The sequence below is a fragment of the Odontesthes bonariensis genome, chromosome 24 (genome assembly GCF_027942865.1).
Source record: "Odontesthes bonariensis isolate fOdoBon6 chromosome 24, fOdoBon6.hap1, whole genome shotgun sequence".
In the NCBI taxonomy this organism is placed as follows: domain Eukaryota; kingdom Metazoa; phylum Chordata; class Actinopteri; order Atheriniformes; family Atherinopsidae; genus Odontesthes; species Odontesthes bonariensis.
This window is the reverse complement of record NC_134529.1, coordinates 2,162,855-2,188,110: the sequence shown is the minus strand read 5'-3', so window position 1 is coordinate 2,188,110 and position 25,256 is coordinate 2,162,855. Positions and strand designations below refer to the sequence as shown.

Here is a 25,256-nt window from a genome sequence, read left to right as displayed (position 1 = left end):
GTGTTTGTGCTGGTTTCTGTGCTGGTGTTTGTGCTGGTTTCTGTGCTGGTTTCTGTGCTGGTTTCTGTGCTGGTTTCTGTGCTGGTTTTTGTGCTGGTGTTTGTGCTGGTTTCTGTGCTGGTTTCTGTGCTGGTTTCTGTCCTGGTTTCTGTGCTGGTTTCTGTGCTGTTTTCTGTACTGGTGTTTGTGCTGGTTTCTGTGCTGGTTTCTGTGCTGGTTTCTGTGCTGGTTTCTGTGCTGGTTTTTGTGCTGGTGTTTGTGCTGGTGTTTGTGCTGGTTTCTGTGCTGGTTTCTGTGCTGGTTTCTGTGCTGGTGTTTGTGCTGGTGTTTGTGCTGGTTTCTGTGCTGGTTTCTGTGCTGGTTTCTGTGCTGGTTTCTGTGCTGGTTTCTGTGCTGGTGTTTGTGCTGGTTTCTGTGCTGGTTTCTGTGCTGGTGTTTGTGCTGGTTTCTGTGCTGGTTTCTGTGCTGGTGTTTGTGCTGGTTTCTGTGCTGGTTTCTGTGCTGGTTTCTGTGCTGGTTTCTGTACTGGTTTCTGTGCTGGTTTCTGTGCTGGTGTTTGTGCTGGTTTCTGTGCTGGTTTCTGTGCTGGTTTCTGTGCTGGTTTCTGTGCTGGTGTTTGTGCTGGTTTCTGTGCTGGTTTCTGTGCTGGTTTCTGTGCTGGTTTCTGTACTGGTTTCTGTGCTGGTTTCTGTGCTGGTTTCTGTGCTGGTTTCTGTGCTGGTTTCTGTGCTGGTTTCAGTGCTGGTTTCTGTGCTGGTTTCTGTGCTGGTGTTTGTGCTGGTTTCTGTGCTGGTTTCTGTGCTGGTTTTTGTGCTGGTTTTTGGCTTTTTTTAGTTAAAAACCGATCCATTGGGCCTGCATCTCGCACTATCATTAGACACGTGGGTTCTTGTGGCTCCAACATGTCAGAGATACTCACTGCGGAGCTCCTCAAGGTTTAATTGGCGACTCGCACTCATAGTAGCTTATAGCAATATGGTAACAATAACAATACATTTTTTCAAATAACATACAGCGAATACTTCACAGTATTAAGTATTTTCATTAAGTATTAATTAAGGCTTAATGGTGTTTCCTAAAGGGGGAACTGTTAAACCTGGCAACGCAGCCCGCTTAAACCACAGAGCACGCTAGCTCCTTTAGCCAGCGAGATGCAGGCACAATGGATCGGTTTTTAATTAAAAAAGGGCAAAACCAGCACAGAAACCAGCACAAACACCAGCACAGAAACCAGCACAGAAACCAGCACAGAAACCAGCACAAACACCAGCACAGAAACCAGCACAGAAACCAGCACAAACACCAGCACAGAAACCAGCACAGAAACCAGCACAGAAACCAGCACAGAAACCAGCACAAACACCAGCACAGAAACCAGCACAGAAACCAGCACAGAAACCAGCACAAACACCAGCACAGAAACCAGCACAGAAACCAGCACAGAAACCAGGACAGAAACCAGCACAGAAACCAGCACAGAAACCAGCACAAACACCAGCACAAAAACCAGCACAGAAACCAGCACAGAAACCAGCACAGAAACAGAAACCAGCACAGAAACCAGCACAGAAACCAGCCCAGAAACTAGCACAGAAACCAGGACAGAAAGCAGCACAGAAACCAGCACAGAAACCATGCTCATCCTGAATGTCTCACTATGATTACAACAACAAACTACAAATACAACATGAAGAAAGTCGAGCACATGCAGGCCAGCTTCAGCTCAGCCCAGTATTAAGGGAAATGTGGTCTGAATTGAAAATGTATTGGCTGTGTTGGTTCTTTTTTTGTGTTAATGTTTAATATGTAGAAATGCATATTTGCAAAAGGAGACTTTAGTATGTTGTGGTAAAAGTGGCTCTTTCCTCGATTTTGCTGCCAATGTGGCTCTGGTGAAATAAATAGTGAGTATCACTGGTTTAAAGCCTCCAACGTTCAGTTAAACAGCAAACATTCGTAGCAAGCATTCAGCTATTAATATGCGTTCACTTGTAAGTCATGTGACTTCTGCGAGTCATCGATTGGTCACTGAACCTGTAACTTTTTTTTTTGTCATATTTTCCAGCTGCTTTTAATCTGAAAAGTGTGAAAATGTAACAGCATCTGCTCCACATGCTCACAGTCCCGCAGAGCGGCGGCATGTAGTTCACCTGAAGGCCGCCCGCGGCATCAATATTAATGCTTTTCTAAGTTGAACACCTTTAATGCGAGTTATTGGCTGTTTGCTCTGACCTGAGCCATGAATATTTCAAACAGTTCAGCTCCTGTCTGCTGCTCCAGTCTGTCAGGAATTAACATTTTATGTTCAGCAACTTTTATACTCAAATAGAAAAGCAGGTCGTCCTTTATCTCAGCGATGCTTGTATTAGACTGTCAGGATGTTAATGTAACTCTGACTGTTTGCATGCTGATGTTCCCTCAGAGTACCGTTTAATCACTCTGCTCGCTCTCTTCCTTTTGTATTTTCAGAATCAAGTTTATTGCCAAGTAGGTTTGCACTTACAATGAGTATTAAGTATGTATATATATATATATATACAGTTTCAACAAATAAGGAGCTGTAGTGCAAGCTGAATGCTATAAATACTATAAATGCAGATATACAAACAAATGGAGCGTTAATGTAACGCAGCTATGCTAATGTGGCTGGTATAACACTGTAATAACACTGTCATTAATGCCCAAACAGTAACTTTTTTAATGCTTTAAAGCAAACAGAAATCAGGCAGGAAACACTACAGAAACCAAATTATTTCCATCAATTTTTCACAGGAAAATGTTATAATGTCACTAGGGCTGGACGAGTTAACTCGTTATTATCGCATTAACTCGTCGTTTATTTAATTATTTAATAAGCCTGTGAGCAACAGACTTTTACAATAAAGCACGGCCCTGTGCTGCGTGTCGTTCCCCCTCTCTCTGCCCCCTGCTTCCTGTCTCTCTGAACTTTCCATTAAAGGCACAAAAGCCCTCAAAATTTTTATTCATTTTTTTAATTAAAAAAAAAATTGCAAAAACAAAACAAAGCAAAAAACATACGTTGATGCGCAATAAAATATTTAACGACGTTAAATAATGAATGCGTTAACGCGATAAAAACGAGTTAACACTCAGCCCTACTATAAACGCTTCGGGGTTTAATTCTAAGAAAACTCCTCTGATGGAGCAGCGGGAGGCTGGAACTCCTCCAGCAGACGGGACGCAGATAACCGGGAGCAGATTCATCCTCCCTACAGCAACCAGAGGCTCTGTTAGCAGCCGTCCTCACCTGCAGATCTGAGCCTTCAACAGGCTGCTTTCCCTCTGAGCACATGGAGAATTAAACGCTTCTGAGCCTGCCGGCTGCCTGACTCCAGTGAGTCATCAACCAGCCTGTTGATGCCGACGCTGAACGATGCCAATGGGCCCCGAGTGCAGCCCGTGTGCCATAAATACTCCAGATTTGACGCTTAAGCTCTGAGAATCATGAGGAAATTTAATGGACGAGCCTAACAACCCTGTGAGGGTGGAGGCAGCGCACGCTGGCTGCACTTTATAAGGAGGATCCTGACGTGAGAAAGCAAAGTTTGAGCAGCCGGCTGCTGTAGAAACAGCTTTATTTCAGCCAGCATTTGTTTCCCTGCTGGAGCTGCTCCAGCCGCAGCTCACACAGCGACAGCTGACATCTAATTTCATTACTTTTAGCCGTGCCTGCTTTGGACTTTCCATTGATCGCCGTGTCGTGTCCAATCACTTCTTCCCTCCCTTGTTGCCCCTTTTTCCATCTCTCAGCATCTTTCTTTTCCTCTGCAGTTTCTCTCCTCTGCCTCTCAGAATAAGCCATTTTTGTGCCATTAAAACCCCTCCGTGATGGTTTCCCTTCACTACAGAAGGCAGACCTTGTTCTCCAATCAGAACTCCTGCTGTCGGCGCCTTAGGAGGGAAAAGCTGAGAGGAAAAATCGATTTGACGAACAATGGTGGAAAGAAATACTTTCTTTCTTTAAATCCTTTCCCTGCCGATTGTCCACCACACAAAGCAGCTGCAGAAGGCTTCACTTCTGTCCGGGTCGGGGGGCTGTGACCTCTGCTCTTTGTTTACTGGCTGCTGGTGATGTGAGTCACTCCGAAGAACATCCAGCTGGCTTAGATCTGACAGGTAGAGCAGCCTGCCTTCCTCTGACTATCTGCAGCATCTGATTAAAGTTTCTGAGCCACACTAACTAACAAGTGAACTGAAGCAGCTGAAATAATGCCAGAGAAGCTGCTGTGGGAGCACCACCCCAGATAAAATCACGCTTAACAACAGTCTCCTCCAACTTCCTGCTGTGCAAACCTGTGTGTTAAATCCCTCAGATTCGGCCTTCAGGCCTCGCTCTTTTCTGTCAGCCCTGCTGTCTGCTGTCGGAGCGTCGCTCCCAACGCACTTACATTAGTCATATATACGGCTGTTCCGTCCTTATTCAGGAGCAGAAGTGCTCACAGTCTGGTGTCTTCTGCTGTTAGTGCAGACCTGTGGGCCGAATGCAGCAAACTTTATCTGATTTAACTGTTCGCCCGTTAAAAACCGACTCGTTCAGCTAAAGATTAACACCGAGAACAAGAGAAGATGTCAGAGAAAAAGAAAACGTTTCTGTTCTCATGTGTCTATGCATGAAATCTGCACGATATCTTTGAACTCATCTGGACTGTTGCTGGTTTTTAAATTCATTTAAATGATTTTATTTGTTTCTCTTTATATTCTTTTATGTATTTTTAATGCTTCTTCCACTCTCTGCTGCAATGCTTTTATTTTATGTAAAGCACTTTGAACTGTTTGTACATGAAATGTGCTATAAATAAATCTGATTTGATTTGAACATCAGGTGTTAACCAGGCTGTGGATGTCCCACGAAAGCCTGATTTATGGCCGCCTACGGAGCCCCTCCCGGAGACGCTCTCCCATCCATCCGTCGAGGAGGCGGAGACTCGCGGAGACAGCAAGGCTTGTGATTGGTCGGCTAACGACATCATTTCCAGAATCATTTTCCCGGTTTAGCTCCTTCCTCTCAGAACAACAACGCCGCCATTTCTGAAAGAGTTTACTGTGTGCCGGGCAACATTTGGTCAGAATTATTTGCATTTCAACATCAACAAGCTCCGACTCCAACAACAGTCTTTCTCTCTCTGTCGCCATCGTTCACTGTGAGGAGGAACGGAGCCGGAAGGTGAACAACCAATCAGCCACTTTCACCATAGACGTCGCCAGATTGGGTCGTCTAACGTAGCGCCGCCTACTGATCGGGAGGGGAACTGCCTCGGGTATCCGACATCCTGACGGAGAACCTCGAAAGGTTTAACAGCCTCTGCGTGACCACGGAGAAGCATACCGAGGCCTTAAAGCAGAGGAAAAAACTGGATTACAGCTACAGGGAAAGCACTGAGACCCTGTGGGCGGCCCAACTGGACCTTTGAGAAATGAAGCACAGGTGCAGGAAAGAGGAAGCAGATCCTTATTATCACCCGTCCATATGTGGGGTGTCGAATGGAATGAGACAAACACCCAAACAGACGGATGATTAGAGCTCCGGCTGCAGGACTAATGTGAGCTTTCATTCTAAAGTGTTGGCTCATCCAGAGGAGTTATTCTGCTGGAGCTTTACAGTGTTTGCATTAAAGGGACAGTTCGCCTCTTCTGACATGAAGCTGTATGACATCCCATATCAGCAACATCATTTATGAACATCTTCTTACCCCCCCCCCCCCCCCTCGCTTGGACCTATTTTCTCTCCCTTCGTATCAAGAGATTGTGAGGTCTGACTTTTTCCTGGAGAACCATTTTGTGATGCAAATGTATTACTCTGTTGAACGCATATTGTTCTGAGAAGCAAAACGCTTTATTTTTTAACTGAACTATCCCTTTAATATATAAATAAACACAACTTTTTATCCTGTTAGATATTTGCTGCCAGCGTAGCTTAAACTGCCACCAGAGGACGTCCTCTGAATCCATAAATCACATTTTCTACCCGACTAAAAGCTGAATCAGATCCTGCAGTTTAAATGGGCCGGTTTGGGGAGGGTCTGTTTCAAGACCAACGGTGAGGTTTTCCTGAACTTAACCAAGTAGTTTTGAAATCTGAAGCAAAGCCAGAGAGTTTAGTTGATCTTTACTTTACCTGAAACTCCTTCCAGGCAAAATAAATCTGTCCTTTTTTCTCCTTTTAAAACTGGTAGATCAGTTTTAAAAGGAGAAAACGCTTTATTTTTTAAACCCCAGCCAACTAGCCGGACTACCTTCATCAACACCAAAACGAGGCTGGAACTCTGCTCACAGGACGCAGCAGGGGGTAAGAAGATGTTCAGAAATGATGCTGCTGATATGGGATGTTACACAGCTTCATGTCAGAAGAGGCGAACTGTCCCTTTAATGTGAACAAACCACACCTATCCATCCATTTCAGCTGCCTCCCACTGAGAGCCCGATGTGGTGAACATGGCTTCTGTAGCTGTACTTTAAAGCTTTAACACACTGACAGACAGAAGACGGATAAATAAATATTTATGACGTCTTTGTGTGGAATATAAATTTCCTTTGGTGTCACCGTTTCTCTGCCTCTGCACAGAAAGCCTCAGCCCACCTCATCTGGATGGGAAGCCATTTAGGCTCCAGCAGCAGCTCCAGTCATCGTGCTAATTACCCATTAAGCTTGTTGTCATTGTCAAGGACCTTCAGGCAAGTTAAGAGCCGTTCAGGGCTCGTTAGTGGCCTTTGGTCTCATTAGGGGCTATCAGGATCAGACAAACAGCTGGAGCTGCTGGCAGTGGTGCAATCAGGAAATCCTTTTGCCGTTAACAAACCGATGTTCTGGGCTCTGAGATGGACGGCCACTGTGCCTGTTGGTGACCAAACTGGAGCTCTGCAGCTTCCTCTGACATCACCACGGTCGTCCCAACAGAGAGCTGCCGCCCGGCATCCCTTCTTCAGGTTCAGGACTGTCGTAAAAGATGCTTGGAGTTGGAGGATCATGATCAACGAAAGATTGCCACAAATTTCCTTTTGAGATGGGATTTATTTTCCATTAAGGTGGTTTGAATCCGGTCCAGAGGGAAACATGGTGAAACTAACGTCCTGCAGGCCTATTTGGGAGCTGAAACCGCATGCAGGCACCATTGTGCCCCTGAGCCTGAGATTTCGTCCAATCAGTGACATTAAACGAGCAGATTCATCCACCTGCAGCCCAACATGTAAAGTGATGAGTTTCAGTCGCAGGTTTTCTGTTGTGTCTGCACCAGTATTTCACTGACTTATCGCCAGGAATATAAGATTATTAACGTACAAGCGATGTTGGGAGTGTATCACCTGTAAGATCAATAAAAGATGACCGCTAACCAAAACCAAGTCAGTTTTAATTCCTGAACCTAACCAAGTAGCAAGGGAGGCATATTTTTAATACTGTCATCAGCATAGAAGCGGATAAACATGGTTTCTTTATGTAAATTCATATTATCTATATTCTTATAACAATCCAAACCAAATTGTCCTGACAAATACTGTCCAGAACATTCGTCAACATTCCCAAAAACGTTATGCTTGGATGGGTGTGAGGCGTTAAAGGACACGGACTTAAAAAAAAAGCAAACTGATTTATTTCTCCAAAAACGAGGTTAACACAAAGCTGAGCCGGATGACAAAAAATAAAAACACCTCGATCCCTCTGGTGGTTTTGGTCTGTAGCACCAGCCTCGAACCCTCCGTCATCTGTACACTTCTTTATTTAAAGCTATCTCAGTATAATTCAGACAAAAATCAGAAACATTTTGCCATGAGACTGAATTAGTAGAACAGAACCGATCCTTTGGGCGTAAAAACTCCGGGAACATTAACACAAACACTCCTGGTTTAGAATTAGTTGAATAATTAGGTATTTTTACTTTGTTATGTTCAGTAATTAAGTTGCTGTGGTTCAGATATGGTGGTTTTATGTCCACAGGCTAAATACTGGAGCCCAAGTGGAAACGTAAAGGTTCATTCTGTTGTTTTCTCTGACAGAAACCGAAGCTGCAACACTTCTCTGTGCCGAGCTTCCTGGATCTCTGAAGAGAAGAGGAAAGGTTAAGAGTCACTGCTGATCATTTCTGTGAAGGTAAACACCACCCACAACATCCCAGCTGCATCTAAAAGTCTTATTAGGGAGCGAGCAGTGAAACTGCAAGGACCCTATTGTATCTGTAAGGATTATTCTTCTTCTTCCGTCTTATTCTTTGCAAAAGGTGCTCGAAAAATCTTGAAATTTTGCGAGCGCCACCTGCCAGTCGACGACATGAAAGAATCTAAACTTTATATTTTTGGGAGTCGCTCATTGACTCTGTAGCGCCCCCTACGATGCTTAAAAATGGCCCCCGCAATGGGGTTAATTTCACGTGGGACAACGAAATTGGGTACACTCATTCATCATGCCCAGACGCACAAAAAAGTCTCTTGCCGCCATGGTCCCACGTCCACAGGAAGTCAGCCATTTTGGATGGAAAGTGCGTTTTCGTGCCATTTTTGCCCGATTCCACACTTTGCATAAGATCAAACTCCTCCTACAGATTTAATGCTACAGACTTCAAACTTGGCCAGGTTACTCTTAAGACATGGGGGGGAAAAGAATCATGGAGAAACTTTTCCAAACTCTGAACGGTGTGGGCGTGGCCAGGCGGTGAAAATCGTGTGACGGCGTTTGTGATTTGAAAGCCTTATCATCATCGCAAGCTCATGAAACTTGGCACACACGTCCACCCTGTGGACCTCGTACGTATGTAAAGGGTATCGTGTGTGGGCGGAGCAAAATGGCTCAGTGGCGCCCCCTAGAAATGTTCAAAAACCCCTCCGCATTGGGGTTATTATGTGCTCGTACGTACGCACATCTCGGTCCCGCTCACAGCTGCTCGCAGCTTTCTAGTTTATACTGAAATAATAGTTTTGTCTTTTGTTAAACGTCAGGAAACAGAGAGTTCGATGGCCCACTCGGTATCTGCTGCATAAGCATAAACCTGCTGGTGTCTTCGTCTTTGCATGGAAAGGTCACAGCCTGGATTTGAAATGGAATCCAGCTGGATTCAGATGCTGAAGACTTTGTTCTGACCTTTACCGTTTACTGAAGGGAACACACAGATCCCACATACGTGGATACCAGCAGAAGCGCCTCGCTCTAAATGAACAGCTCACGTGATCATTTTAACCGAACGTGCATCCAGTTTCATGGAGGAAAAAGAAAAAGAAACTAATTCAAGATAAAACTCAACATCCACACACAAACAGAACATCCACCTCAGTGTTTACGAGTTTGAGATAAAAGCGGAAGGATCTTATCCAGACAGCAAACGGACTCCGGACTGGATCCGTTCCGGATTTAGGGTAGGCTCAGGAACGGATCCGCAAAACGGACCCGGATCGGAGTCCACTTGCACACCGGATCCGTTTTGGATCAGTTCATAGAACACATCATCCGGCCCGGAGTCCACTGCTATCTGGGTATTTATATCAGGTTTTAAGTCTGACCAGCCGTCTGAGGTCAGACATGAAATAGTGAAAATGTTCTGTATGTTGGCTGAACTGGATCAGTTCCTTTATATTCACTGTCTGCCTGCATTGAACCTTTATTTAAACAGGTAATGAGACACATTCTCCAGAAGAACCCTTAATTTTTCAGTTAAAACCTCTTCATTATATTATTTTAATTCACTTCATTTGTAACAGAAACTGTTTTTTACACTTACAGTCATTTCACAATTAGTTTCCTACTTCAACCTGATTTCATTTAAATTTTCTATTTGATCCCATCTATTGTTTCCTAGTTGTATATAAAAGTGTGTGATTATTTCAATCATTCATTTAGTTACAAAGTGGAGGTGGAGGTCCTGAATATTAAACCCCAACAGGGACTCTTCTGGCAGAAACCTGAGCCGCACTTCTTCTTCTGCTGCTGCGCCGTCGTTAACATGCAGACGGGTCTGATGACAGTTGGCATATTCAGCAGTGTCTCCCACGGGGGTTCACATACATATTGACTATCAGCCACACTTACTGCAGCTCCTTCAGCAGCACATCACTAAACATCCTGAGCCATCACACCTGATGCTGAGGGCCGTCTGCCCGCCGCCATAAAACGGCTTTATTCTGTCACACCGCAGGTTATTCACTCCACTTTCACACTAACGGGAAAACTCTGTAATGTTAGCAAACTTCTTTAGATTAAATCAAACCAGTCAGCTGCACATTAATGATGGAATAATGTATTATGGTTAGGGCTGGGCGAGTTAACTCGTTATTAACGCGTTAATTTGTTTATTATTTAACGCCGATAAATATTTTATCGCGCATTAACGCAGGTTTTATTATTTATTTCATTATTGTAAAAGTCTGCTGCTCACAGGCTTTTATTTTGTAAAAGTCTGTTGCTCACAGGCTTTTATTTTGTAAAAGTCTGTTGCTCACAGGCTTTTATTCTGTAAAAGTCTGCTGCTCACAGGCTTTTATTTTGGAAAAGTCTGTTGCTCACATGCTTTTATTTTGGAAAAGTCTGTTGCTCACAGGCTTTTATTTTGTAAAAGTCTGCTGCTCACAGGCTTTTATTCTGTAAGTCTGTTGCTCACAGGCTTTTATTTTGGAAAAGTCTGTTGCTCACAGGCTTTTATTTTGTAAAAGTCTGTCGCTCACAGGCTTTTATTTTGTAAAAGTCTGCTGCTGTCTGCTGTGGAACAGGAAAAGAAAGTAATCGGCGGATCCACCAAACATGGAGAAGGGTACGGAACTTTTACTCGGCCATTTTCATGTTAAAGTTCTTCCAGACGGCGGAGTCGACAGAACCAAAGTCATCTGTAAACTCTGCCAAGTTGAATTGTCTTCTCAGCGTAGTAGTTCCAGTCTAAAATATCACTTAAAGGCAAAACACACAACTGATAGCAGCAAGTCATTCAAGGAAACAGACAGTGGAGCGAGGCTTCTACATAAAAACTACAGAAAGATGCTGATGTTAAAAGTGTGTTTGCACAACAAATGTTATGGCACTTTCATTCATATGGCAGCACATTTAAAATAAAGCTAAATGCTAAAAGCTATACACTACTTTTGGATTCATTTTTGGATTCTGCGTACAAATGCGATTAATCGTGATTAATCAGGGAAATCATGTGATTAATTAGATTAAAGATGTTAATCGTGGCCCGGCCCTAGTTAAAACATTTTGGATATATTAACCTCATTAAACAGTTGTACTGGGAGACCTGCATCTTTATCAGAAACATGCAGATAACGTAACGCTAACGCGTTGGAAACACACCTTATCCACACAGAGCTACAGAACGGAACAGTAATGCGGGAACAATAATGTTCTGCTTTCAGAAAGCAACATCTGTCTGGAGACTAACAGAATAACTTATTCAGTGGGAGATAAACCCTGAACACACATGCATCTGTTGTATCTGAGCTTATCTGGTTTACACAGAGCAACACAAAACCTGACCTGAAACTGATTTAATCCAGCCAGCTTTCAGGTTTATGTGGAATAACAATCATAATAATTAGGATATCTGTCAGAATGCTTGCTTGCTCATTTTTGTGCGCTCTGTATTTAAATAATTTACGGAGATATAAATATATTCATGGCGGGTCCTTTATGTGTTGATTTTCTCTCTGATTTTCTGGCCCTCGGCCCTGTTGCAGCCGCTGTGAAGGCTCTCAGAAGCCTTCATCAAAGTCGTGTCGCTGTAAGTGGATTTCACGTGCGTTCGGCAGCAGTTCATCACAGCCCTCAGTGACACATGTTCCCGAGCGGCGCGGGGCCGTCACAGTCAAGCCTTTAAATCAGGAGACGGGGAACACGCTCAAACATGGCCGACGCTGAGAAGCCAGACGTGAGTGATGTCGTGTTTCAGGGAGGCTCGTTGGCGTGCCGTGACGGCGGCGGCTGTCGGCTGACTGGTGGATCTGCGTCCCTGCCTCACCTGCGGTCATGATCTGTGACTAAATGTGCCTCCCAGGTGAGGTGTTCACCACATGTCTGACCGGGAGGAGAACCTGCAGCAGACCCAGGACACGCTGCAGAGATTATGTCTGTTGGCAGGTTGAGATCATCTCAGAGTCCCTTAAGACTCGCTGTAAGACATGCTCGGGGGGGGGGGCAGGGAGGCCGAATCTGTGAGGCCGACTCTGTGAGGCCGACTCTGTGAGGCCGACTCTGTGAGGCCAACTCTTTGAGGCTGACTCTTTGAGGCTGACTCTTCGAAGCTGACTCTTTGAGGCTGACTCTTCGAAGCCGACTCTTTGAGGCCGACTCTTTGAAGCCGACTCTTTGAGGCTGACTCTTTGAGGCTGACTCTTCGAAGCCGACTCTTCGAAGCCGACTCTTTGAGGCCGACTCTTTGAAGCCGACTCTTTGAGGCTGACTCTTCGAAGCCGACTCTTTGAGGCCGACTCTTTGAAGCCGACTCTTTGAGGCTGACTCTTTGAAGCCGACTCTTTGAGGCCGACTCTTTGAAGCCGACTCTTTGAGGCTGACTCTTTGAAGCCGACTCTTTGAAGCCGACTCTTTGAGGCTGACTCTTTGAAGCCGACTCTGAGGCTGACTCTTTGAGGCTGACTCTTCGAGGCCGACTCTTTGAGGCTGACTCTTTGAAGCCGACTCTTTGAGAATGACTCTTTGAAGCTGACTCTTTGAAGCTGACTCTTGAGGCTGACTCTTTGAAGCTGACTCTTGAGGCCGACTCTTTGAAGCTGACTCTTGAGGCTGACTCTTTGAGGCTGACTCTTTGAGGACGACTCTTTGAAGCTGACTCTTTGAGGCTGACTCTTGAGGCCGACTCTTTGAAGCCGACTCTTGAGGCTGACTCGAGGCCGACTCTTTGAAGCTGACTCTTGAGGCTGACTCTTTGAAGCTGACTCTTGAGGCCGACTCTTTGAAGCTGACTCTTTGAAGCTGGCTCTTGAGGCTGACTCTTTGAGGCTGACTCTTTGAAGCTGACTCTTGAGGCTGACTCTTTGAAGCTGACTCTTTGAGGACGACTCTTTGAAGCTGATTCTTGAGGCTGACTCTTTGAGGACGACTCTTTGAAGCTGACTCTTGAGGCTGACTCCTTGAAGCTGACTCTTTGAGGCTAACTCTTTGAAGCTGACTCTTGAGGTTGACTCTTTGAAGCTGAGTCTTGAGGCCGACTCTTTGAAGCTGACTCTTTGAGGCTGAATCTTTGAGGCTGACTCTTTGAAGCTGACTCTTGAGGCCGACTCTTTGAAGCTGACTCTTTGAAGCTGACTCTTTGAGGCTGACTCTTTGAAGCTGACTCTTGAGGCCGACTCTTTGAGGCCGATTCTTGAGGCCGACTCTTTGAAGCTTACTCTTTGAAGCTGACTCTTGAGGCCGACTTTGAAGCTGACTCTTTGAAGCTGACTGTTTGAAGCTGACTCTTGAGGCTGACTCTTTGAGGCTGACTCTTTGAAGCTGACTCTTGAGGCTGACTCTTTGAGGCTGACTCTTGAGGCTGACTCTTTGAAGATGACTCTTGAGTCTGACTCTTTGAAGCTGACTCTTGAGGCCGACTCTTTGAGGCCGATTCTTGAGGCCGACTCTTTGAAGCTTACTCTTTGAAGCTGACTCTTGAGGCCGACTCTTTGAAGCTGACTCTTTGAAGCTGACTGTTTGAAGCTGACTCTTGAGGCTGACTCTTTGAGGCTGACTCTTTGAAGCTGACTCTTGAGGCTGACTCTTTGAGGCTGACTCTTTGAAGCTGACTCTTGAGGCTGACTCTTTGAAGCTGAGTCTTGAGGCCGACTCTTTGAAGCTGACTCTTTGAGGCTGAATCTTTGAGGCTGACTCTTTGAAGCTGACTCTTGAGGCCGACTCTTTGAAGCTGACTCTTTGAAGCTGACTCTTTGAGGCTGACTCTTTGAAGCTGACTCTTGAGGCCGACTCTTTGAGGCCGATTCTTGAGGCCGACTCTTTGAAGCTTACTCTTTGAAGCTGACTCTTGAGGCCGACTCTTTGAAGCTGACTCTTTGAAGCTGAGTCTTGAGGCCGACTCTTTGAAGCTGACTCTTTGAGGCTGAATCTTTGAGGCTGACTCTTTGAAGCTGACTCTTGAGGCCGACTCTTTGAAGCTGACTCTTTGAAGCTGACTCTTTGAGGCTGACTCTTTGAAGCTGACTCTTGAGGCCGACTCTTTGAGGCCGATTCTTGAGGCCGACTCTTTGAAGCTGACTCTTGAGGCCGACTCTTTGAAGCTGACTCTTTGAAGCTGACTGTTTGAAGCTGACTCTTGAGGCTGACTCTTTGAGGCTGACTCTTTGAAGCTGACTCTTGAGGCTGACTCTTTGAGGCTGACTCTTTGAAGCTGACTCTTGAGGCTGACTCTTTGAAGCTGACTCTTGAGGCTGACTCTTTGAAGCTGACTCTTGAGGCCGATTCTTGAGGCCGACTCTTTGAAGCTTACTCTTTGAAGCTGACTCTTGAGGCCGACTCTTTGAAGCTGACTCTTTGAAGCTGACTGTTTGAAGCTGACTCTTGAGGCTGACTCTTTGAGGCTGACTCTTTGAAGCTGACTCTTGAGGCTGACTCTTTGAGGCTGACTCTTTGAAGCTGACTCTTGAGGCTGACTCTTTGAAGCTGACTCTTGAGGCTGACTCTTACAGATGTTAACATCTCCCCTCCTGACACTGAAACACTGAAACACCACTTAGATGCACATTCGGTTTACATTCTTTCTCGCAGCCGGAGCTGAACGAGCTCCTCGCCTGTTTTCTGCTTCCTGCACCGTGAAAGATGTTATTTCCCGTCCGCTCGTCGTCTCATTACTCGCGACTCAGATCCGTCTATCAGAGGAGGAACTGAATAATTCTTAATAACCAGAGAAAGACTCTGATGACGCATGAATCGCTGCCATGATTGCCAATTAAAAGCCTAATTTTCTGGTAAATCTTCAGCGTTGCGCCCCCGCCTTACGTGAACATCGTGCCATGAAATGAAGCGGACTCCCTCTCAGATCCAAGGTCAGCTCTGTGTGGAAGCAGGAAAATGCCAGAATCTGGCTGGATTTTGGGACGTAAACTGGAGCTGACAGGCAGATGCCCCTCAGGGGGCACAAAGACTGATGGGCCTCTCATGGGAAATCTGCCCACCAAATGTAGAAATCAGACAAAACTGCAGTGACATCCAGTTGGTGCAACACGAGCTGGACATGACATGCAAATAATTCACCAAACTCTGCATTTAATTAAAAACACCAATACAACAAGTTAAGGCCAGACGCTACAGGTCAATAGGGTAATATTTTAAAATAATAGATATCACCATGAAACTTGCTCAGTTGATTACTTATATAAGTATGAAAAAATATGTATTACAAGTTTTAGAAATTTGTATGTTTAATTATGAAAATTAGGCATTATCTCATTAAATATGCGCACATTTGCATATATTTCCGGAAGATAGATCTGAACATATGATAAAGCCAGGTGCATAATTCTTTTTTCAATTTGTTTACACACAAAATGAAAAGAAAATTACAGAGAGATTTCAGGATATCTGCTTTCATTTCCTAGGAAATCAAAATATACTGTCCATAGCCTAAAAAAAACATCCCTTTTTGCCATATTTTTTTTCATTATAATGTCACAGGAATGATTTATCAACAAATCCTTCAGTAAATATCTTCAGAATACTGCTAAGTGTATAACTGGAAAGTTTGGTGTTAGTAGGTGCTCCATAGGCTGAGATATTGATACTGGAAAAAACGGCATTTAAAGATTTAAATAGGGGAATTCATTTAGGTCAATTTGGGTGTGTGTGTGTGTGTGTGTGTGTGTGTGTGTGTGTGTGGCAGGTGTGTGTGTGTGGCAAGTGTGTGTGTGGCAGGTGTGTGTGTGTGGCAAGTGTGTGTGTGTGTGTGTGGCAGGCGTGTGTGTGTGGCAGGTGTGTGTGGCAGGCGTGTGTGTGTGGCAGGTGTCTGTGTGTGGCAGGTGTGTGTGGCAGGCGTGTGTGTGTGGCAGGTGTCTGTGTGTGTGTGGCAGGTGTCTGTGTGTGGCAGGTGTGTGTGGCAGGCGTGTGTGTGGCAGGTGTCTGTGTGTGTGTGGCAGGCGTGTGTGTGTGGCAGGTGTGTGTGGCAGGTGTGTGTGTGTGTGTGGCAGGTGTGTGTGGCAAGTGTGTGTGTGTGTGTGGCAGGTGTGTGTGGCAAGTGTGTGTGTGTGTGTGGCAGGCGTGTGTGTGTGGCAGGTGTGTGTGGCAGGCGCGTGTGTGTGGCAGGTGTGTGTGGCAGGCGTGTGTGTGTGGCAGGTGTGTGTGGCAGGCGTGTGTGTGGCAGGTGTCTGTGTGTGTGTGGCAGGCGTGTGTGTGTGGCAGGTGTGTGTGGCAGGTGTGTGTGTGTGGCAGGTGTGTGTGGCAGGTGTGTGTGTGTGTGTGGCAGGCGTGTGTGTGTGGCAGGTGTGTGTGGCAGGTGTGTGTGTGCGTGTGTGTGTGTGTGTGTGTGTGGCAGGTGTGTGTGTGTGGCAAGTGTGTGTGTGTGTGTGTGTGTGGCAGGCGTGTGTGTGTGTGTGTGGCAGATCTGTGTGTGGTAGGTGTGTGTGTGTGTGTGTGGCAGGTGTGTGTGGCAGATGTGTGTGTGTGGCAGGTGTGTGTGTGTGTGGCAGATGTGTGTGTGGCAGGTGTGTGTGTGTGGCAGGTGTGTGTGTGTGTGCGGCAGATGTGTGTGTGTGTGGCAGGTGTGTGTGTGTGTGCGGCAGATGTGTGTGTGTGTGGCAGGTGTGTGTGTGCGGCAGATGTGTGTGTGTGTGGCAGGTGTGTGTGTGTGTGTGGCAGGTGTGTGTGGCAGATGTGTGTGTGGCAGGTGTGTGTGGCAGATGTGTGTGTGGCAGGTGTGTGTGTATGTGGCAGGTGTGTGTGTGTGTGTGTGTGGCAGGTGTGTGTGTGTGTCAGATGTGTGTGGCAGGTGTATGTGGCAGGTGTGTGTGTGTGTGGCAGGTGTGTGTGTGTGGCAGGTGTGTGTGTGTGTGTGGCAGATGTGTGTGTGTAGCAGGTGTGTCTGTGGCAGGTCTGTGTGTGTGTGGCAGGTGTATGTGGCAGGTATGTGTGTGTGTGTGTGTGTGTGTGTGTGTGTAGCAGGTGTGTCTGTGGCAGGTCTGTGTGTGTGTGGCAGGTCTGTGTGTGTGTGTGGCAGGTCTGTGTGTGTGTGGCAGGTGTCTGTGGCAGGTCTGTGTGTGTGTGGCAGGTCTGTGTGTGTGTGGCAGGTCTGTGTGTGTGTGGCAGGTGTCTGTGGCAGGTCTGTGTGTGTGTGGCAGGTCTGTGTGTGTGTGTGTGTGTGTGTGTGGCAGGTGTGTGTGGCAGGTGTGTGTGTAGCAGGTGTGTATGTGGCAGGTGTGTGTGTAGCAGGTGTGTGTGTGGCAGGTGTGTGTGTGGCAGGTGTGTGTGTGGCAGGTCTGTGTGTGTGTGGCAGGTGTATGTGTGTGTGTTGCTGACTCCTCTCTGTCTCAGTCTTTAAAGGATCTTCTCTGACAGACTCAGCCTTTTCACTTCCATCTTTGTGCCATCCCATCCTGACAGCTCCTCTGTGTGTTTTCCTGCCTGCTGTCTCCGTCCTGCTTCTTATTCACTGCACACACTCACACCTGAATGACTGCCTGGTCTCAGGACCAGAGGTCCTTCATATTTAATGATCAGAAACATGTTTCAGCTGCAGTGAACTGTTGCTGTACATGTGACTGATCAGCTCTGAGTCCTGCCTGATATGACCCCGCAGGTTCTTCATGTTCAAGTTGCTGCCTCCAACCAGAAAAGTTTTGAGCATGGTTGAAGAAGCTTGAATAATAGAAAACGCCTCCTGATGTCTGAAGCAGGATTTATCAGTGAAACCAACATGACATGATGCATCATCTTTGCTTTAGAGCAGAAATGATTATCACCCAAAGATCCAACAGAAAGGACGCAAACATTCACTGCAGATCCTCGTTCCCGAGCCTGGACGGACCCACGGAAGTAAAACTGAAGATGTGTTTTGGGTTTCTGTGCCATCAGATCATCTGAGATCATTGAATCAAAATCAAATCAAATTAATTTGTAGCACATTTCATGCACAAACAGTTCAAAGTGCTTCACATAAAATAAAAGCATTGCAGCAGGGAGTGGAAGAAGCATTAAAATACATAAAAGAATATAAAGAGAAACAAATAAAATCATTTAAATGAATTTAAAAACCAGCAACAGTCCAGATAAGTTCAAAGATATCGTGCAGATTTCATGCATAGACACATGAGAACAGAAATGTTTTTAACCTGGATTTAAAAATGTCTCCATTTGGTGAAAGTTTAATCTCCACTGGCAGTTTGTTCCACTTGTTTGCAGCATAACAGCTAAATGCTGCTTCTCCATGTTTAGTCTGGACTCTGGACTGGACCAGCTGACCTGAGTCCTTGGATCTCAGAGCTCTGCTGGCTTTATATTCTCTGAACAGATCACAGATTGTAAACCATCAGCAGGCTTTTAAAATCTATTCTGTGACTGACTGGAAGCCAGAGTAAAGATTTTAAAGCTGCTGTGATGTGTTCAGATCTCTTAGTCCGGGTTAAAACTCCAGCAGCAGCGTTCTGGATGAGCTGCAGATGTTTAATGCTCTTTGTGGGAAGTCCAGTTAAAAGAGCGTTACAGTGATGGAGTCTGCTGGAGATGAATGCATGGAGGAGTTTCTCCTGGGCTGTTTCACGTGTCTCTTTGCCGCCTGTATGTGAACCATCACATGTTCTGAATGTGTGCTCCGTGTGCACAGACGGGCTTTTCAAACTAAAGTAAGAAACCCGCAGTGACCCCAGGTTTGAGCTCCTTCCAGCGGCCCTGATCATTCCACCGTTTTCCTTTACTTTCCAGCTCGTCCTCGCTCTTGACTCGACACCATTTCGCTGGTTCCCAGCTGGAGATGTGACTGTGGCCTGAAACCTAATCCTGACTCTCACAGAGTGTTTTAAATGTCTGATTCAGCAGCAGCAGGAAGGCTGTCGGTGTTAGCCTGTTTTTAAATTCATTTAAATGATTTTATTTGTTTCTCTTTATATTCTTTTATGTATTTTTAATGCTTCTTCCACTCCCTGCTGCAATGCTTTTATTTTATGTGAAGCACTTTGAACTGTTTTGCTACAAATAAATTTGATTTGATTTGTTGGCGGCTTTAGCAACACTCTCGACTTTTGAATGAATTGTTTGATGAATCCTGCCTCAGCTGCAGCCCAAAGCAGCGAAAGGATTTTACTCTAAAGCTGAGGCTGATGTGAGTGTAACGAGTGTCTCAGAGGCTTCAGCGACTCTGACAACACCACAGAATGTCCTGGGAGTGTGAGTTGTATTGTTTTAGCTTCTGAACATGATCCCTGATCGATGCTCCGCCACAGATCAGCTGTGATGAGGCTTCAGGTTTTACACAAATCCATCTTTAAAAGTCTCCTCCCACAGACAGAAGGCCTCCTGCTGATGTTTCCCTCAGAAACAGAAGCTGAAACCGCTCAAAGAGCCGCAGTTTGAGCACATTGTGCCGTCTCTGCAGGCTGAGGTGGAAGTGAATCCTCTTATGTTTCTGCACCCAAGATACAGCGAACGACTTCTTTACTGTTCAAGTGCAAATTCAATCACACAAACCAATCCGCCAAGGGTGCATTTAACCTGTAACTACACACACATTAACTACAGTAGTGCCGTTTTTCCCATTGAAAGTAAAGCTGGACTCCCTAAACATATTGTAGCCTATTATATTGAACTGTATTTTCACTACATAACAAAGACATTACATTACATCACATTACGGTCATTCTGCAGACGCTTTCATCCAAAGCGACTTACAATCAGTGTGTTCCACATCGGCTTCCAAAACCAAACAGCTAAGAGCAGAACTGCTCGAGTAAGTGCGATAAGTTAGACAAATGGGAAGACAATTTAGAAAATAAAGACAATTTAGGAAACAAATAAGTGCGTAAGGAGCTGGGACGCAGCAGGTGATGTGCAGGCAGTGCAAAGCCTGGTGTACAGAACAGCCACCGAGCATCAGGCAGAGCACAGAACAGGAGAACCTCTGCACCACCGAGAGGAAAAGGAAAGAAAAGACTCCCAGCAGGGCTGCAGGTAACACAAAGATGCTCTAAACATGCTCAGACTGCCACACAGACAACAGACTCACAGAGGAGAACCAGCAGGAAAAGCCTCAAGAGGAAAATATCAGTTCCCCAAATCTGAATTTAAATCCCAAAGTTTCCACAGCGCCGTGTTAAAAGTCCTAAATGCCGCCACAGAAAGCAGATTTCCGGGAGAACTCGGCGGGTTTAACGACTCAAAGCTTTTGGGGGTCATGCGGGGCGTCAGGGGAGCCCTCCTACCTGTCCGCGCTGAGCGCCGTGAGCGTGAACACCGACACGCCGACCGACGTGAGCTGGATGACGGGGATGAGCTTGCAGGCCACCTCGCCGAACACCCACTCCTCGGAGAAGTAGCGGAAGGCGTCCACGGGCACGCAGGTGACCAGCAGCAGCAGGTCTCCCGCCGCCAGGCTGGAGATGAAGATGTTGGGCACGCTGCGCATGGCGCTGTTGGTGATGAAGATCTTCACCAGGGTGATGTTGCCCAGCAGACCCACGGTGATGATGAGGATGTACACCGAGGTCATGACGCAGCGCACCACGAAGTGCACGGTCTCCCCGCCGTCCGCCCCGCTGTCCGCGGCCGCCCACCAGCCCGGCTCCTCGGTGGAGTTCGGGTTCAGAGCCTCGGAGTCCCCGGGGGGAGCCGGGGCCATGTTGGAGAGGAACTCGTCGTCCATGGCCGGGAGGTGTCGGCGGAGGTCCGGGGAGGAGCTGCTGAGCCGCCGGCGCGCAACGGGAGGCTCCGCGCGTAAAGGCGCAAAGACGCTGAGTCCGCCACAAGTTTCTGCAACAAGCTGCTGTGAGAGCAGCCTCCGACTGAGAGACTGCAGAGTGACAGGAGAGGAGAGGAGGAGGAGGAGGCACGTGCTGGAGACGCACTCCCTCTCCCCTCTGCGTGTGCGCGCGCTGTGCGGGAGAGAAACAGAGGATCTGAATGTACAGAGAGATGCAACAAGGGACAGAAACCTGAGAGCAGAAGATATGTTAAAGATATGTGTTCACATGTTGGGCCCAAAACACATTAACCAAAGGTCAGAGAAAGGTCAGAGAAAGGTCAAAGGTCAGAGGTCATACCTGCCACAGAAGCTGCGTGGAAGTCAATGTTCAATGGATAAATAAATTAATATATAGAATAATTTATAATAAAAAAAATGCCAATGAAATGAACGGAAATGCTTTAAATAGTTCATCAGATAAATAATAAAGACAGTCTTAGTGTGCAGTGTGTCCTTAAAACATCTGAGGACAAAATAAATTTACCCAAACATGAGTAATAAAACTGTTCTTTTTGCAGAAAAGTTCCAGATTAAAACACTGATGTTCAGTTAGTTTAGATTCAAATGATCCCAGAGGACAAAAGTGAGGAAAGTTAATGCTTTTATACTGAAAAAAAAGGGTAAATTATGACTGAAAGTTGTTGTTTTGCAACAAAATTAAGGAAGTGAGTCAAATCTGTTAGATGGAACAGATAAAGTAAATAAATTTAAAGTCATGGAAACTAAAGATGGAGCAGAAGTCCTGATCCAGATCTCATTTCTTTACATTTTCCTTCCAAGCAGCCAGACTTTCCTGTAATATTCTACAGCGGTCTCGATCCATGGCTTTTCTTTGGACATTTTCTGCCTTTTTCATCCATTTTCAGTTCAGATTAATGTGTTTTTCTCTGTTAAGCCACTTAACTCTGAGCTGTGAATCATTCAGGCAGGAAAAAGGCTCCTAACTCAAGGGATGAACCAGTGTTGTGTCCACATTTTAAACTGGATCTTTAGGCACTTTGTTCCCAGCAGCCTGTCACAGAGACACATCATTTGTTCCCATTTCTTTAGCTGCATCTGTGAAAAACAGCTTCATAGTTTCAACTTTTTTGTACATTTATGTTTAAAACTGCTTTCAGTTACCAAAAGAGTCAAATTAATATAAGAAATTCAGTTAAAAAAAAGATCCTAATCCCAAAATAATGAACGTTATCACGTCTAAAAGTAGAAAAGTAGGAAAAAAACAGACAATAATAAGAATTATGTTAAAAAAAAGTAAATAAGATTCAATTTAAAGCTTAAAAAAGGAATATAAGATATAATCTAATGACTAATTATGGAACAATTCATATAAATGAAATGATTAAACTGTTTTATGCCACCAGAAATGAATAATCTAGAAGCTCTTTGTGTGTTTTAGGCTGGAATTAAGATTTGTTCCCGTTTTGGTTTGGTAACACAGTTAGATTTAAGGCCTGAGTACTTTTAGCTTTCTCAGGCACATTTCTCTGGCTTTCTTCTTGGAAGTTTCTGAGGTTCGTTATGGAGGCAGCCATCTGCGGGCTCCGCTGTTAATGAGTCAGAGTGCCTCTCCCAGCCTGAGTGGGGCTCTGCTGAGGGTCCGTCAGCCACAGATGGCAGAAAGCAAAGGTGGGACAGCGTGTGAGGGAATTATTGGGTCTTTAAAAGAGCCAATCTGTGGTTTTTCAGACCCGGGTTCAGACATGGAACTGCCTCCCATCATCAGCTCATCACGCCTCTGCAGGACGTCTGATTTCTACCAGCAGAAAGAGTCCTGAAACACGCGCACTCAGCCTTTAATGCTGCTGCAGAACGCTCCCGTCCTCCGGCAGCTCAAAGTGTCTCAGCGGGTGGTTGATGGTGGAGGTCATGTGACCCAGGAGGTCATGTGACCCAGGAGGTCAACGTCCTGAAGAAAAACTGAAGAGGCTCAGAGAGAGAGACTCAGCGAGGTTACAAATTAATAAAAAGGATTAATTAGAACATGCAGATCAGTTAAAGGGACAGTTCGCCTCTTCGGACATGAAGCTGAAGCTTCTTACCCCCTGCTGCGTCCTGTGAGCAGAGTTCCAGCTGTCAGCAGCCGTCTTTCCTTTCCTTTCCCTTCCTTTCCTTTCCTTTCCTTTCCTTTCCTTTCCTTTCCATTCCTTTCCTTTCCTTTCCTTTCCTTTCCTTTCCATTCCTTTCCTTTCCATTCCATTCCTTTCCTTTCCTTTCCTTTCCTTTCCTTTCCTTTCCTTTCCTTTCCTTTCCTTTCCATTCCTTTCCTTTCCTTTCCTTTCCATTCCTTTCCTTTCCTTTCCTTTCCTTTCCTTTCCTTTCCATTCCTTTCCTTTCCTTTCCTTTCCTTTCCTTTCCTTTCCATTCCTTTCCTTTCCTTTCCTTTCCATTCCTTTCCTTTCCATTCCTTTCCTTTCCTTTCCTTTCCTTTCCTTTCCTTTCCTTTCCTTTCCTTTCCTTTCCTTTCCTTTCCTTTCCTTTCCTTTCCTTTCCTTTCCTTTCCTTTCCTTTAATTTCCTTCTCTTTCTGTCTTTCCTTTCCTTTCCTTTCCTTTCCTTTCCTTTAATTTCCTTTCCTTTCCTTTCCTTTCCTTTCCTTTAATTTCCTTTCCTTTCCTTTCCTTTCCTTTCCTTTCCTTTCCTTCTCTTTCCTTTCCTTTCCTTTCCTTTCCTTTCCTTTCCTTTCCTTTCCTTTCCTTTCCTTTCCTTTCCTTTCCTTTACCTGTGGTGCAGACCGAGCAGCAAACACTGTAACAGGCGCGGCTGTCAGCAGGCGGCAGCAGGCAGTGATACGAAGGGAGAGAAAATAGGGCCAAGCGATTGTGAGGTCTGACTTTTTCCTGGGGAACCATTTTGTGATGCAAATGTATTACTCTGTTGAACGCATATTGTTCTGAGAAGCAGAACGCTTTATTTTTTAAACCCCAGCCAACTAGCCGGACTACCTTCATCAACACCAAAACGAGGCTGGAACTCTGCTCACAGGACGCAGCAGGGGGTAAGAAGATGTTCAGAAATGATGTTGCTGATATGGGATGTTACACAGCTTCATGTCAGAAGAGGCGAACTGTCCCTTTAAAGAGGAGAACTGTCCCTTTAAGAGGAGAACTGTCCCTTTAAAGAGGAGAACTGTCCCTTTAAGAAAGAATAAATTGATCGTGAAAAGAGGAAAATTAGCTGAAACAACCTTCAAGAGATGGAACGCAATTAAACGGAGAAACAAAGTGACTAAGAAAGGAAAGAAAAACTGACTTTTGAGAGATGCAAAACAACCTCAGAGACTAAAATTTTGCCTTTTGAACTTGTAAAAAGTTGGTAAAGAAGCAAAAATCCAGCACAAAGATCTGTATGTTTTCTGTGTTTGGTCGGGTTAACGCGGGGTTTCTGTTCCTGGTTTTTCTCAGTTAGTCTGGTTTTCTGCTCCAAGGTAAATGAACCTTTCTTTGTCTTTTCCTCCCTCTGTGTAAATACTTTCCCGTTCATCCTTGAGTTGTTCATCTTTTATCATCTCTGTAGGTTTATTTCGTGCCTGGACTTTACCTCAACACTTCTACGGTTCTCTTAGAAACATCGGAGGCAAAAAGGAGACTCTGATTATTGAAGAGTTTTGCTGAATGTTTTGATAAAATAAAATATGAAATATATTTTATAAATATATATATAAATTTATACATATATATATATATATATATATATATATATAATTATATTATATATATTTTATATTATATATTTTTTAATTTAATTTTTATATATAAATATATATAAATCCATGTTTTGCGCATGTTTGGCACTAAAACAGCTCTCGCGCTTTTACGCACAGTTTCTCCTCTGGCACCTGAGCGCACAGCCAGCGCGAGCAGGCGGGTTTGACTCTCTAAAATGTGTCAATGGTCACTTAGTTAACGCATGCAATACCGGAAACTACAAAACGGGCCCTTCAAAATAAAAGTTTACCGGATTTCCATAGAAACGACAGAATGTTTAACACTGAAGGCTTTCTGAGGATTTCAGCCTTTTTTTTAACCTTCATTTTACTCTTAATTATGTCTACTGTAATTCATTTAATTCAGCTTTGTTTTCAAAGACTGCTTCAGTGTCATTATCACACATACATGGATAGACTTTGAGGTGTTGGCAGGAGTCTGGCAGATCTCCCTGTTTCCCTTCACTAAAAAACAGGAAACAGTTCCGGGCTTTCTCCTGCAGCCCTTCCAAACAAGCCATACTTGCTAACTGAGGCCTGTAGAGTCTGGCTGTGTTCCAAACCGCATACTTCTCCTACTACTCCCACTACTCTTACTAACTTTAACTTGTTTTAAGTTCCCGGATGCATACTAGATTCTCCTAAATGTTGGGTATGCATCATGAGGTTACTACT

At 45.1% G+C, this 25,256-nt stretch overlaps 1 protein-coding gene across 1 annotated transcript in view; it reads right to left on the bottom strand.

Moving 5' to 3' along the window:
* The window catches only part of nmbr (neuromedin B receptor), a 55,999-nt gene extending 35,105 nt beyond the window's left edge, over nt 1-20,894 (bottom strand). Inside the window, exon 1 of the mRNA XM_075459577.1 lies at nt 20,338-20,894. Within this exon, the coding sequence (XP_075315692.1) occupies nt 20,338-20,777 (440 nt within the window). The 5' untranslated portion in view covers nt 20,778-20,894. The remainder of the gene's footprint in view (nt 1-20,337) is intronic.
* Between the last annotated feature and the right edge of the window lie 4,362 nt (nt 20,895-25,256).